This window comes from Varroa destructor, unplaced genomic scaffold (genome assembly GCF_002443255.2).
Source record: "Varroa destructor unplaced genomic scaffold, Vdes_3.0 BEIS01000003.1, whole genome shotgun sequence".
NCBI classification, from domain to species: domain Eukaryota; kingdom Metazoa; phylum Arthropoda; class Arachnida; order Mesostigmata; family Varroidae; genus Varroa; species Varroa destructor.
The window spans coordinates 43,343,328-43,359,172 of record NW_019211456.1 but is presented as its reverse complement, the minus strand read 5'-3'; the positions used below and the strand labels follow the sequence as shown (position 1 = coordinate 43,359,172).

The window sequence follows — 15,845 nt, the reverse complement described above, 5'->3', positions numbered from 1 at the left end:
GGCAGTGAGTACTTGTAACCGCAGCAGAAGCAGTAGCAGCATTGGTAAAATGGCGACGATTACAAAATGAATCTGTTTGTGTCTATATCCAAAAACTAAAGACATAGGAAGTGCAGCGGCCGTGGCGATGGTGACCAGACAGGTAGCCCGGCGGTCCTCCTCCTCGTCATCATCATCACGATCGTCACTACCATCGTCATCATCATCAGCCGCAGCCGCAGCAGCAGCAGCATCATCATCGGCAACGAGAAGCGTCCTAGGAGCAGCAGTAGCGGGATACCCGGCCTATCCGTCGTGAATCTCCGTCTGCCGACAAAATGCCCTTTCTCCTGTTGCGTTTCGGCCGCGGCGTTAGCGGCAACAGCCGTAGGGGATCGCCGCGCCCCAGAGGAAAGCGAAATGGATGGCGGTCGATGGCAACGCGGAGGAAGGTGCTGGTAACTTCTTCACGTGGTTTCCCGAGCAGCAGCACACTCCTCATCTCGAAGCTCATGTGGATGTCGGCAGCGCATCCACTGTAAAGAACCGCATCGGATCGAGCTGCTAATGAAACGCTGTAAAAGGCGAAAGCCGCTACAAGCGACGACGAACGTGCAACAGCGTCTCTCTCCTAAAGCCAACCAGGTCTAGTTGCTGGGTGCCGCTTCTGCTAGTAACGCTATCGCGCTACACGGCAGTTAGTCGTGTGTGTTACAGTCGCATGTAATGGTTAGCCGCCTCAACACGTCGTGGCAGCAGACCCTGTTGACGCTGACGAGCAGGGTAACGTAAGGGCCTACCTTTTGTCGTTCTTGGGCAAACTCTTCTTCTAGATCGAGGACAAGCAGAAAAAAGTGAGCAATAATTACAACTACAATCATTCTACAATACAAGTGCCGACTAGGTCTTTTAACCGCTGCTACGAGACTAACGGTGCTATATTTTCGCATCAGCTAGCCTTGACTGACATACTGCGTCGTTAAACGTATCACATCCGAAAGAAGTGAGCTTTCGTTGAGTAACGCGGGCTTCAGTGCTTGTACAGACGGTAAAACGAGAGTTAGGAAGCAGATCATTAACAATCGACAGCCGCTCAGCGCAGGGTGTTTTGTTGGTTAGATAGACAGTGCTTCAAGTGTTATACCTAGTGTCGAAGGACGACTTGCGTATTTTATTTCGCTTCTTGTACCACTGCTGCGTTCGTCGTAGCAGCTGAGTAGCGAGGCGGCTCCTTAGACGCCAAGCTGGAACGGCCACGGAGCGTGGAGTTCAGCACCAAACTCGTGAGGACTCGGCCGCTCAGGTGAATACCTAGGTGTTTGTATAAGGTGTCTCTGTGTGATCCGGAGCACCGGAGTTCGTTGAAGAGCGTCGTGAAACATGCGGTAAATGCTTCGTTTGCCTCTGTGCAGAGCGAACGGCGAAGTCAGCTCGGAGTGAACAAGTGCATCAAGGCTTAAATTTAGTTGGATTTAAAGTTAATCTCTAACGGTATTATAGCCCTTTGCTTTCGTCTTCGCCTGTTCAAACTTCATTGAGTAGCAAGAGAACATCTGTTGTGCCGTGAAACAACTTTTTCTCCTATATTCAATCATTCTTTGGACGCGCCACTGAGACACTGACGCAGATGACCCGAATTATTGACCGAGTTCATTTCCGAAGGTAAACTTAATCTGAAAATGCGCAATCTGACAGCAACATTCGAATTTTTTCTTCCGAATTATAAGTTTGGGTTTAATTAATTAGAATATAGATAGATTGTTAGGGAACCTTAATTGACCGCGATATCCTGGGAATATGATCGAAGTCTTCCATTAGTTAATGCCGATTACGGGAAGCGAAAAGGGAATACTCGTGTTTGTTTATAACTTTGCAACCTTTCATGATAAGTACTATCCCGACAGATAGTTTTTTTTGGCTTTCCTATCAAATCTAAATTTTGTTTTGTTAATCGGTCAAGAGATGAGCAGAGGCGATCATTGCTTATTGATAGATTCCAAGCGCACGCCCATATGAATTCTGGTCGTTGTTTAATAAGGGTTCCTTTTGAGCAAACCTTTTATGTACGCGATTAGCACAAGAGTCATGGCCTGTCAAAATTTATGACGCATGCATATACTGAAATGGCATTTCGAGCACGCATTTTGGCCGCCTTCCCCGACCCATCGACGAACGGCGTTTTCGGTGTGCCCGGGTATACGCTAAATGCAAAAAAAAAAGAGTTAATCCAATGATCAGACACACCAACTAACATCTGCTATTTAAATTTTACCGTTTAGATAGGAGACGGTAAGCAGCTGCAGTTCTTTTAGTTGAATATCTGTGTGTGTGTCACCTAGCGGGTGCACAAGCGCGAGTGGAGACGAGAGTTCTCTTCGACAGCGAGAAAAGAAGACCCATGGCCCTAAATCTCCTTAAAAAATAAAAAGGCCCCTACCAGTTAAACAGACGCCGATGATAAGTAGCAAATTTGTTTACTTTTCGACCAGCATCGAAAAGCAACGAAAACCTGAAGCCACTGAATACGCAAGATCTTATTTTCGAGTACTTACTACGTAGCGCAATATGTATCGAAACGTAGGAGCCGTCGCTTTGGGAAATAAACAACAGCTGCGATATGGTTGTCAGACGTGAGCCATGTGCACAATTAGCTAGGAGTCCTACACATGGTTTGCAGTCACGAAATAGGTAACGTAAATCAATACGTTTCTGATGTAAAACTACTGCGATACTAACAATAGAAGAGCGGAATAGCCGTATATCGATAAGAGGGTAACACAATACCGATATTTTGACAGACTGAGCTGTAAAAATCTCTTTCCTAGATCCATTCCGCCTGGTCGCTTGCTAGCGTGGATTCAATAGTTACATATTCTTAAATCATAGACTACGCGTCTGTGCGTATCACAATGTTATTATCGTAAAAACGTTACATCTAAATATTGCCTTCGATGGAGGCAGTAGAGTAAAATAATGCTCAAGTTCTGTGCTGACAGATGTTGTTAGTATCGAACAAAGAACACCATCTAGGTTTTTGTAAGAACATAGCAATAGTCTGCGTCTAAGTGGACCGTCCAACTGCAAGGGTTGATAATACAATATGTGGTCTCAGTGAGCTTTCGCCTAGCGAGAAGTAGGCGCGATTACATATCCAAAGTCACATTTATAAACATTTTCTATAGGTTAATAACGTCCATCTTTAATTTGTTCTTGCAACTACTGTTAACGAGAACAAAGTAATTCTAACTTTCAGCATTCGCTTGCGACAATGTTCTTCTTTCCCGGGTTTTTTAAATGTGCACGTTTAGAAGCTATTGTCTTCATTAGACACCTTTGCCTGGTCTTTCCTCAAAAGACACTGCTGTCGTTCAGCCTAATCAACAGAGATAAATGAGCATATAAGATTATTCACGACGGGTGGTAACGCAGCGATCGGTACATTTTTGAATGTTCCTAAGCTGCCGACCGGCTTGACCATGATAAATAAACCTTTTGTAAATGTCTTTTTCTCACAGGCAGCCTGCTGAGGATATTGCCAATGGCTTTGTAGCTCTTTATTAAAGAGCTCATTCCAAGTAAATATTAAAAGAGAGGCTGCGCTTTCATATTTCTTAACAAGAAGCGTTTCTTGGGAAGCAGTTTTGGGGGTCAGTTTTGTTTCTAATATATTTTGATCGTCTCCTCAGGCCTGGTAGCTTCTCTCCCTTTCCTACAATTTAAACAATGGCGGACATTACAAGTTTCTTTTTAAGGTAAGGTAAATGAACGTGCCGACACTGCAGATCTCAGCGCCATCTCTTAACATCACTGGAAGAAAGTCCGGAACCACTCAAGTTACTTTTCAATACTATTATTAGTCTAAACTGCATTTTGAGCACCGGAATGATCTCCTTGATCCTTTTCAAGTCCTTAACGTTGGCCTTACCATAAAGTACTCTGAGTAGACAACGAAAGCTGTTCGTTTGGTAGTTCTGTCCTTACTTTTCTGCGCCTAGATTGGAATGATATGTTGAAAATCTCAAGTTATCGGGACCAGTTGTAAATGTATGGCTCCAGCCACGGTTCACTTACGTAATTACGAGCTGCTTAACCGAATACCTCAAACATATCAACACGTTACGTCAACTAGAATTAAGGTATTTGTTGCCATTTTCGGACCAAATCCCTCTTGTTCACACCTTTCGCTTGCCCAGTTCATTTGGAACTTGGCAGGATCATATTTTGTGCTAAGTCTAAGCATAGCTGTACACATTTGCAGTATAGTGGAATTTAGACACAATGAACATACCTCAATATTGTATGTTTACAAGAAGAGAAAACAAATGGAAAGAAAAATGACCGCCGCAAACGATGTGATGTGGACTAGTTTCACTAAGGCATGTATTTGTGGAAGGCTCTCGTCGATATGTGACTCTTATCATCGAGAAAATCACTGATAACGGGTGCAGGTCTCCCGCGATAAATTAACATGTGCATTTTCGAGCCACCATAGTTGTATTCGTATAATCATATAGATAATGCGTGTCATTGTATGCCATTAATTAAAGCAAACTTTTTTTCTTTCCACAAAGCGTCGTAAAGTTTCTATTACTTACGATGTTTGTACGTCCGGGTACATGTATGGTCATCTAACAAGGCGAATTTCGTTACTAAATTATTTTATTACGATGTATATAATACTAACGTCGAAATAGAAGATACTTGCCGAAACAACTCTAGACGACACACTTTATTATATTTATTTGTATAGTTTGGTACTTACTTGCCTATAGCTCCATTCAGTAATACGCTTGGGTGGTGCTATTATGCACAGTCTTATTCAGCGAGACAGACTGTTTTTTTAACATATTTCTTCAGTCGCTGTACAATAATATCACCGAATAGATAAATAAAACTTAAGTATAATAAAGTAAATGAACTTACAAAATGATTGCTATGGTACTTGAAGTTATAAAAAATTACTTTCTGCCGCTTCGGACGTTTGTTCACGACGAATTTTATCAACAGAATCTGGTTCGTAAAGCAAACAGGTAAAATTGTCGGGCATTACATACTCCACCATTGTCTAGAATATCTATGTAACAATAGCTTTTACTTGTTCGACCTTCTGCTCGCCGTGAACCTTACGTAGCTTTGACAACTCACCAAAGATGATAGGCCTGCTTGGGTTTCCCTTGTCAGACGTTGATATAGCTTTCAGCTGATTTCAATACGAAAATCCTAAAAGTAACGTGGCCAGATTAAATGAACTTTTCTACGTCACGAGCTTATGGCCATATGGTGTGTCGACACCTAGGTTTGCAAACATTGTCTCGACAGAATTTTTTTTTTTGCTGTAATTTTTCTTTTTTCTTCAATGATGAAAATTGCAGAAGTTTCCTCTACCAAAGCAAAGGCAACTGAATTACAAAACATTTCGGCGTAAACTCGACTTACGGTGTGCAGCGTACTTGAATTTGTTCCTATGGTACTTAATAGCTTTTGGTCCTTAGAAACTTTTTTAACGTGTCGTTAAAAATAATTATATATATATATATATATATATATATATATATATTATCTAGAAATTTTTCATTAGAATGCACTTCGGTATTTTTTTTGTTTTCAAATACGTTTCCATAAACATTCACCTACGTCTATTTTCCAGAAGAGATCATTTATTATTATTATTATTATATATTCAGTTTTATATTATGTAATATGTTCCGTTAAATACCTTCCTTCCAGCATTTGAGAACATATTGCTGAGACCGCATATTTTAGATTTCGATTTATCTATAACCTTTGATAAGGGATTGGTTCAAATTTAGCTCGCAGACAAATTACTATAGCATACCGTTACGTGAACTGCACCGCGTCCTTGAAACATAAATGTTTCCAAACTTTATTTCTGTGAAACGATAAGTACCTGTATGCGATTTTTTTCCGTTAGACGCCGACCATTCATCATTAGTTTCGTCGAAGGCTTTCCTTATGAGATTAACAACGCAATGTTTCTCAAAATGGAGCACGGGGGACTGTCAGAAGAAAACGCATTGACTCATAATTTTAATTGCTTTTTGTATCTACATCAAGTGTAATTTTTTTTGCTTAGAGAAGGGTTACTGCCGGCTTTTTTGTCAACATTTTTAGTGTTGCCCACTGCGTATTCTTTGAGAAAAATGCCGTTTCTGTCCAGTTATTTAGGCCTCGGTCGTTTGACAAAGCACAACATCTGCAGGCTATCTACAGTGATCTATAATCCACATACTCGTGGGAGAGATGTTTAAACCTCTAATAACATTGGCACCCACTTATAATTTGACACTTCTATTTAGGTAACCGCGATATGAAGTATACTCAAACAATGTCTCTCAAGGGCCTCTTCAAAGCAGTCGTTAATATACCTCGCCTTCTGTTATAAAGGCATCGCAGTAATTTCGTGAAAACCCTACTAATGTTTAGACCGTATAAAGCGTCTTTCTAGAAGGATTATGCCAAAATCCTTTATGCATTCAAAGTTTTTTTCCATTAAAGGACAACCTAGTAGTTGCAAGGTATATTTCGCCGACGAAGTCTTTGAAATGCGTAAAATTGACAGTTATTTTTTTATTGGCCAAGTTATAGAGCGGAATAAAGCAATATTACGATGAGATCTGTAACGTTTTGTCAAACGTAATATCGTATAATAAAATACTGCGTCGTACCTGTATCGGGCAAACACGTAAAGTGGTTGACTTGTGAGATCGCTTGACTTAGGTCATATTTTTACCATAACGGGGGCTTTGTTTAAATAGAGAGGCGTTTCATTGTTTATAATCTTGGAGAGTACATACTGCAATCGCCTACTCATCACGCCTTTGGATTTTAAGCCGCCACTGTAGACTAAACCTTTACCTTGTTGTTATTATTGCTACACGGCACTTCTATGCCTTGAATGCATCCTAGGTTTGCGTACAGGTATTTAACCCACTAATTTCAACTGTATACTAATGCAACGTAGCTCTGACTAGATACACCACTAAATTCTGCTTGCCATATCTGGTGGGTTGTGGATAATGCAAGTCTTCTGAATCCCTCTAGCAAAGCGTCACATCCTACATAGATAATCCTGCATTTCGAAGTTGTTTCTATAATAGGTATTTGTATTTGACAAACCTTCGTACATTGAGTACGGCTTATTTTTGGTATATGGAATCGACTGTAGCAATTTACGTTCCAAACAGGAACGTTCTAATTGTTAAACAACGCCCCACCATGTTTATCCAAACAGAGAGTTAGCGCAACGGTAGCACCAGTTCCGACCCATTAGAGCGTGCCCTGGTCAAGAGGTTCCACGTTCGTTCTGTGCAGCAGAAGTCTGGCGCCACGAGATACTTAGCTCTAGCTGACTAGTTCAGCTACTAGGATTTCTATCTTGTTAAACTGACAGTTTGCTCGCTGGCCATACCCTCAAAACACTTTTCACATTCAATCTTAAGTTACTTAGGAAACGGGCATTCTTCATTTTCAAGGGCATTTTCATTATCCGCCAAGGCTAGATATTATGAGTCCACTAGAAGTTACGTAGGGACTAAGATTTGTTTTTTTTTTTAATTATTTCGCGTAGATATTGCATGTAAGCGGAACATTTGTTTGTCGCATTTATGCGTTTTGCACTTTTCACCAAAGTTCTATCTTGATATTCTAAGCCACATTAGCTTTCCAACCTGACCGTTTTAGATGACGATACTAGAAGCAGTCAAAATATACTTCAATAGTATGATTTTGAGTCGTGGTAATGCGGATACACCGACCTGTCAAGATGCGCAGTCTTCGCAAGCAGGCCTTACATACTTTTCTAAGCTCGTACTTCTCAAACTTAGATTTCACTTTCTAATACATAGTTACATCGCACCTAACTTCCGTGGCAGCGGATTTTTTCTCATTTTTTTCTTGGTCCTCTGTTTCTTGTGCATTTGTGACCTAACTACAGGGAAGTGAAGGGTGGTCAGTGCGAGGATGGCTCCGGTGGTAACAATTCGGTGAACAAACTTCTCACAGCCACGGCAGCTCTTTTGCACCAACACAAAGAAAAACAGGACAAACAAGAAAAACAGGACCGCGACCGTGTTGAACGGGAACGTATTGACAAACGTGAGCGTGAGGAGCGCAATGAACGAGATCGAGTGAGACGGACCCGCGAAGCTTGGCCCGCTGATAAAGATGCCTACGAACTCGGCGAGATTATTGGTACGTAAATCAGCGCCGCTGAGGATCAGGAGCACATTTCAGTTTTAGGAGGCCTATGATCTGTGAACTTGATTAAGCTTTATAACAGGAAAAAATTTAGAAAATATTGCAATTTAACATGTTTATACGCTTCATGTATCTCTGAAAGCTATTACATTCGGAGCTATTTGCCTTCAAAACTTGAAAACCTCGCAAATCAAAAATAGCATTTACCCATGTCGAACGGCTAGTGAAAGCTATTTGCGTCAGTTTTCATTTGAATCTAATATATATTGTGAATGAAAAATAGTTGTTTCCGGCGACGAGCTACTCATACGAGCTTGTGTATATGCTTTTAGCATGATCCACTAGCGTCGTCGAACACCCTTAAAGCTTGCTTATGTCTTGGTTTCGAAATTTTTCACTGTCAGTTTCCTCAGCTTCTGGAGACTCTTTTGGTTCAAGCGGCGTCGCCGACTCACTAGCTGGTTACAATGTCTCGACACAGTTACGATGAAACCTTCTTGGTCAGAGGTGCAAAAATGACCCGCTAAAGAAACGAGCTGTTCAACACGACCCAGTGGGCTAACGGTTCTCGACATGGATAGTTTCACATGGGCCACTGCGCTGTCGAAATGTCGGATTTGATAATGGTGCGAGTCACCTGCTGATTATGATATGCGTGACCAAGCGATTGTTATGATTCCCACCGACTGGCACTGTTCTTTCTCTAAAGGATGCCACAATACGTTTTGGACTCAAATTTTTGGTGGACCTTTTTTTGTGATGAACAGAGCCGGGAGCTCGACAAAGGCAAATTATCGGGCAGCTATAGTATGTCAATGACGTGCAGCGATCAACGTCGTAAAGTTTGACATGAAAAGCAAACCCCAGTACGACAGAATATACGCGCGTGCCATTGAGTGCAGGACAAACGAGACAATGTGGATAAGAATACTACAAAGAGCAAAACACAATGTGACTTGAGATATTGGGTGATATATTTAATCTGCATTGCAATTAATTAATCTGTATACGCAGCCAGAAGTGAGGAGCGTATTGAGTCAGTGTTGGTTGTCCCTAAATGGTTTTGTATACTCCCAGGTGATTGTCGTTTACAGCAGATGCTGATAGGCAAGACAGGAATCTGGCGCTTCTTACTCTGTGAACTCGACGGGCTTTTTCCATCAATTTACAGAATAGGCACAAATGATACTGGCATGTCGCCATCTCGAATTCGTCGAGATTTTTTTCGCTTACCGCATTGTCCGAACTAGTTGTTACACGAACTGTTATCCTACTATCACCTGCGTGGGTCTTACGTAGACGTTCACAGTATACCAAGCGCCTGGCTATTGCCTAAAGGACATGTAATATTAGCTGTTACCCAGGTGCAGCTTCGTTGCAATAAATGGCGCTTCATAATATCCACCGATGTTTCAAAGTTTATTGGATATCGTGTAGCAGCAGTGTTATTATAGAAAGTGATATCTTAAGCGTAGGCACGTTAATCGGCTATAGATAACCTCTCAAAGCTGGCTGCACGCTGCGGTTACCGCCCAATAAAATACGTCACCTCCGTTTTAGTTTTTTTTGACACGCCGGCGATCTTTATGGACTATGCTGTAAACCATAGATATGTTCATTTTATCAATGTAATATATCCAGGAGATTCAATCATCTCGTGCTATAAGTTCACCTTCAACCGGTTACCTGTGCATTCGTCTGGTACCGCGTTCAGCGCTATGATATCAACTGCAAGAGCGAGAGAAAATACTGTACTCTAGAAGTGCCATCCGCAGACGCTTTTCATTGAAAACCGTCCACGCTTACTATATCTAAGTATGTTATTAACGCTAATTATATGCATGCCCAATCTTATGGCGAACTAACTAGGCATGTTTGGTAATCATATGCCATTATGACATTTTGAAGAAAGGAAGGGGGGGACTACCCTAGAATAAAATGCCATCGGCAGTGATTTGTCGAGGAAGATTCGATCAGACAACGCTCCGCGTCATTACAAATTGAAAATTATAAACCTAACTGATAACTATTTAACTTCTGGTTCCTAATAAGGTGAAATGTTAAGTACACTTCCTTACCATTCCAAAACAAAGTGACGTTATTATAATTTTTGAAGAATTATGCATCTAGCAGCGAGGTCTATTGAAGAAACTCAAAAACAAGATATGGTTTCAATTACTTACGTCTGTGAACAGATAGCACTCAGCTCAACAAATAGGAAAGTTCATAGAGCAGTCCACGTGAAAAGGAACTGCTGAGTAAAATGGCTAGACCGGCCTGTTAGGTCGTCACATGCGCCATTTCACTCACTCATAAATTTGAATAATTTCGATATCAGCTTCGGTCCAATATTCCCAGTGTTCAGTCACGCACGTTGTATAACTCAGAAATTGATCTCAAGGTATCGACAACTGCACCCTTCTCTCTACTATAATGCGGCAGGTATATGGTCGCATGATACTTTTCTAATGTACTTTTACGTATATCGTTTCTGTGCCGACGCGACGTCATGTTCAAACTCAGTGAGTATAGGAAAACTTATTTTTGTGCACAAGCTCTAGGCGTATTGTTTGGCCGCTAGCTGGCCAGTAGAGCGGCGACCTTGAATGAGGTCGCTTTGCATCGTCGACAAGGCACCTATAGCTCAAAGAACCACATCTGTACGTTACTTCTTTACATGCTTACTTCCAGGTGGACACTCAAAGGCAACACCTTCACTGCCATTTCTGACTGGTTGACTAACACGAATCCTGTGTAAGAAACAAACGTTCTGAGACACCATACAATTATATGATACCTTTGAAACTGAGTTGGCGTGTGATTACCAAACAGGAATGAGAAAACAAAAGCATGTTATGTAACGGTGCCCGCTAGATTTTGGAAACATGAAATCTAGTAAATACTCGAATTCATCATACATTTTTCAATATATACGGATACCGTCTGCATAATAATAAGATCCCTCATTATTTATTTTAGGCAAAGAAGTTACGTGAAGTTCTGGGATATTTACTTGCTCAAATTTGAATAAAGTATTCGAATTATTATAGTAACTCGTACTGATCAATTACCGTTGTCACGATGAGCGCGTTAACCTTGACATCTAAGCTAAAGTTTAATTGTCGGTGGGATAAAAAGAGTCGAATTTAAGGTTTCGCCATACTTTCGTCGTATTATCGCACTTGTATTCATTTTCATCGGGCGAATACACCATAGTTATGATTATTTAACTTCCGAAGTTCTCTGTATAACACAAGTTAGACGCAAGCCAGAAATTCGTTTATCGTTTGTCCCATTCACGACAGACACATGGTCACTAAAAGCCTTTAAGATTTAGATGTAACACATTCCGTATGCAATGTTACAGTTAATTATAATAATTAATTGACCGTCCAAGGCTTTGCTGTCTGCACTGAAATAATCTTCGATCGACTTTTTTACACGCGTAACGTCTAAGACTATCTGGTTGGGCAATATCTCATGTGGGCTCTATTTTACGTTCACTAATTACACCTAGAATCTCCTTTCGTTACAGGCATTGGAGCTACCGCCGTTGTGCACGCGGCCTTCTGTCGGCCTCGGGGTGAGCGATGTGCGATTAAGCGTATTAACCTCGAGAAATGCAACACCTCAATGGACGAACTGTTGAAAGAGATCCAAGCAATGCGAGCGTGCAGTCATCCCAATGTTGTTTCTTACTATACCTCATTCGTTGTAGGCGATGAACTATGGCTAGTGATCAAGCTTTTAGCTGGCGGCAGTCTTCTCGATATCATCAAGGTAAAACACAAATCTACATGCAGAATATCGACAGTCGTTAAATCTTGTTAGGAAAACTGGATTTTGGCATCTTGCCATTGTTGTGCTCTGCGTGTATTTTGCCGTAACTTACTGAATGATCGTTGAAAATATGATCAGGTTTTTAAATCGCTGACATATTTCTAAATGTCTAATGTCGAGCTGCGGGTTTTATTGGGTTTGCAGCATCAAATGAAGGCTGAGGACTGCACACATGGAGTGTTCGACGAAGCTACCATTGCCACTGTACTTCGCGAAGTACTGAAAGGCCTGGAGTACTTCCATCATAACGGACAAATCCACCGAGACATCAAGGCTGGCAATATCCTGCTAGGTGAGGATGGCACCGTACAAATTGCCGGTGAGTGGGACTTTGTTTCTTGTTAAACAGTATTGGTTGCGCAAAGCGTATATAGGAAAATTTATTCAGGATTGTCTAATTATTTGTGCTTGTTTCAACTTACTGTTTATTTGATGAGAAAAATATTGCATTTATAAGATACACTGGCCTCTGATTATAGGTTGTATGTCGATCTAGATGTTATTAAAGAAATAAGTTATGCGTTTTCAGACTTCGGTGTATCTGCATGGATTAATACTGATTCATTCTGCCGCACGAAATCTCGACACACGTTTGTGGGTACTCCATGTTGGATGGCACCTGAAGTTATGGAACAAGTTACGGGATATGACCATAAAGCGGATATCTGGAGCGTAGGTATAACCGCGCTCGAACTCATCACTGGCTCCGCTCCTTACGCCAAATACCCGCCAATGAAGGTTCTTATGCTCACCTTACAAAACGATCCACCGAGTCTCGACACTATCGCTTCAGATAAAGACCAATATAAGGTAAGTACAATCATTCATGTGCTCAAACCTTTGCCAGGTTCACAAGCTGTAGTTGTAGCCAAAAGGACTGTTTGAAGGGCAACAAGTTTATGTACACATGCCCACTAGAGATGGATTCTTTATTTGTCCACAGACGTATGGCAAGACAATCCGAAAAATGATCACTGATTGTCTGCAGAAGGACCCGGACAAGCGGCCGACCGCGTCTGAATTACTACGTCATCCGTTTTTCAAGAAGGCTAAGGACAAGCGATACCTAACGCAAGCGCTGCTTCTCTGCACCCCCGGTATGAACCAGCGAGCACAAAAGCTACGAAGATCACGCCGAGGCAGTGAAGCATTTGCCCTCAAGTACGCGTACGTTCTTCAACGGTTTAGGCCGCTTCCTTTTTCTTATAAAAACGTTACAAACAGACTGCTATTATTATTCATCGACCCGACCAATTGAGTTTAACCAATATGAATGTATATAGCCAACATATAATATCCACGTTGTCGCATTAGCTTGATAATTATTTACTTATGAAGCAAGCTTTAATCAAGCTTAGTTAACCTTCATATGCATACATTTCGAAACCTACAATGATGTATTGTTATCGCTGTTTAAATGTGTAGAAGCCATAGACGGGGCTCCGTGAATCCTGACACAGGTGATTGGGTCTGGTCCGAAGAAGAGGAAATTGAGGACATTACTGAAGGAGATTCGGAAGATTCCGACGACAGTGACACACCATTGCATGTCGCTTCTCCGGAAGAAAAAGCTCTTAGGCAGAAGGCCATTGAAATGGCTAATCGAGAAAACACCTCGTCATCGGACGAAGAAAGCGAGCACGCGCGTCTTAGGGATCATGCGACTATAGAAAGACGTCGCGCCGACCGAGCCGCTGCGAGGCAGATCGCAACCGCCGCCGGCATCAATAATAGCAGCCTCAATAAGACAACACAAGAAAGCGGCAATGGCAAAAGGGTGTGTTTAACTGATAATGATTGGCCTTTTTTAACGAAAAAAGCACAACCGAACAATGTCCCCTCAATTTGCTTTCTATTACTTCTGCATTGCACCACTCAAGGCTTTACAACCTGTTGTACTCAATTTTCAGGTTAACACGATTTTGTACTTAGATGCAGTGTACAAGAAATTGGAGGATAACCTTTTTATCGAGTTAAGAAAGACACTTTTATTTATTATACGTCTTTATTGTTGATTTCAGAAAAAGCAAATTCCTGAACAAACGGAGCACACTGTAGTCGACGTGCCAAAAATTGTTGTCAATGATGAAGCCGAACTCAATCTTGCTCTTCGGATTCGTAACAAACGAAAGGAGTTAAATGATATTAAATTCCAATTTCTCAAGTCGCGTGACAGCCCTCAAGAATTAGCAGCTGAATTGGTTGGCGCAGGCCTGGTTCCTGATCAGGATCAAGATGTTGTATTGCAAAGCCTCCAGAAATTGGTAGAGGACCCTCAACAGGGGAAGTCAATTGTGTTCCCTCTGGCACCCTCTGATGCATGGCCTGAGCCCGATCAACAGCGCCTTGTAGGCTACGCACAGATTAAGATTATTGGATGAGCGTTTGCCGCATTGCCACAGCAGCTTTGAGGGTATGAATAATTTGGCCACCTCTTTTTTTGAAATAACTTATGATATTCCGCCATAATACGTAATCTCTAGCTGCAACAATTTAAGTTACGTCGCCCAGAAACGTACAAAAATTCGTTAAAAACGGCAAGATTTGACAAGTCACAGCATAATGGATAACAATTTGTTGGGTTGTGTGCAGAAATCGCAATATATGCTACTTATTGGAAAAACAGCTTGAAATTGGCATTAATAGCACAAGTGTTTATTCTCAAAATAACTTAAACGCCTATTTATATTTGTACTACGCACTTTTGAGACAGCACCAGGAATTGTATCTGTCAAACAAAAGTTGATCCGTATTACATAAGCGATGCCTCGCGAATGTTGCCCTGACCTGATCTATACATAAATGGATCACATGAAAACATCGTGGCATATCATTGTTCTATAAATGTTATATCTATGCATTTATTTGAGTAAAACTAGATCAAAGTGTGGCCACGACAAGAAGAGGATTGAGGGTAACTAAATACAATGAACAAAATTTACTGTCGATGACTAATGAGATTACTTTTGATGTCAACCCAACACGTTTGTTTTATTCAATCTGATATTTCGCTTAGTTTCTATATATACACGATTTTTCTATGACAAAACCCATGTCATACGTGTCGTGCTGCTGGCGAACGTTGAAAGCTCTTTATCCATCATAAACTTCACAACTTCCATTGTAGCAAACTATGAACCAAGGCGAAAAAATCGATTACTTGCTTGCATCAAGTCACTGAGATGTCAACGTGTGCCTTTATTGACATTTTTTGGGAGTTGATATTTGATTTGTATACTGTCAATGAAATCTACGTCCCATTTGGTGATGGTGGTAAAAGTTCATATGTTTCATGTGATGATATTAGATGAATATAATTTTAAAAAAGTAACTGCTATCGATAGTATGTATTTAGAGCTATCTTTAGGCAGTTTGACGTAAAGCTTCGCCCAGCGGCATTATGAAAAGCTATACTTGTGAGAAATGTGTTGTCAAATATGTTGAAAATAAATTATATCTGTTCGTTAAATAAAACTGAAGCCTTTGTTTATTGAGTTTAGCGAGCTTATAGTTGACTTCGTAGCAAATAGACGCAATTTTGTGCTGCGCATATGAGTAGCTTCTGTACAAAAAAAAAAGCTAAGTCTTCTTTTGTTAATTTGAATTGAGATATACTTTGAATTACATTTGATGCCCCGGAAATATGGTAAGCTATTTTGGGTAAATCCACAAAATAACCGCTCTACAAATTGGATAAAAGAAAGCAAACATTGGTAAAGATTAAACTGCTTGTAAAAGAGAATTAAAATTATTTTTTTCTATTTAATGTTTTTTTTTTCTAAGTCTCCTTAATAGCCTTAGCAATCATG

At 40.9% G+C, this 15,845-nt stretch overlaps 1 protein-coding gene across 10 annotated transcripts in view; it reads left to right on the top strand.

The window, feature by feature from the left end:
• The window catches only part of LOC111247749 (serine/threonine-protein kinase OSR1-like), a 40,524-nt gene extending 25,014 nt beyond the window's left edge, over window positions 1–15,510 (top strand). For 7 of the 10 annotated variants that reach the window (XM_022799060.2, XM_022799059.2, XM_022799054.2 and 4 more), the window contains exons 3-9: window positions 7,934–8,190; window positions 11,732–11,976; window positions 12,181–12,355; window positions 12,566–12,846; window positions 12,980–13,203; window positions 13,462–13,813; window positions 14,058–15,510. In XM_022799060.2, the coding sequence (XP_022654795.1) occupies window positions 7,934–8,190; window positions 11,732–11,976; window positions 12,181–12,355; window positions 12,566–12,846; window positions 12,980–13,203; window positions 13,462–13,813; window positions 14,058–14,417 (1,894 nt within the window). In that variant the 3' untranslated portion in view covers window positions 14,418–15,510. Of the gene's footprint in view, window positions 1–490; window positions 1,642–2,292; window positions 2,668–7,933; window positions 8,191–11,731; window positions 11,977–12,180; window positions 12,356–12,565; window positions 12,847–12,979; window positions 13,204–13,461; window positions 13,814–14,057 lie in introns of those variants that run through there. The other 3 variants (XM_022799064.2, XM_022799061.2, XM_022799055.2) reach the window with 3 other exon arrangements.
• Window positions 15,511–15,845: the final 335 nt, after the last annotated feature.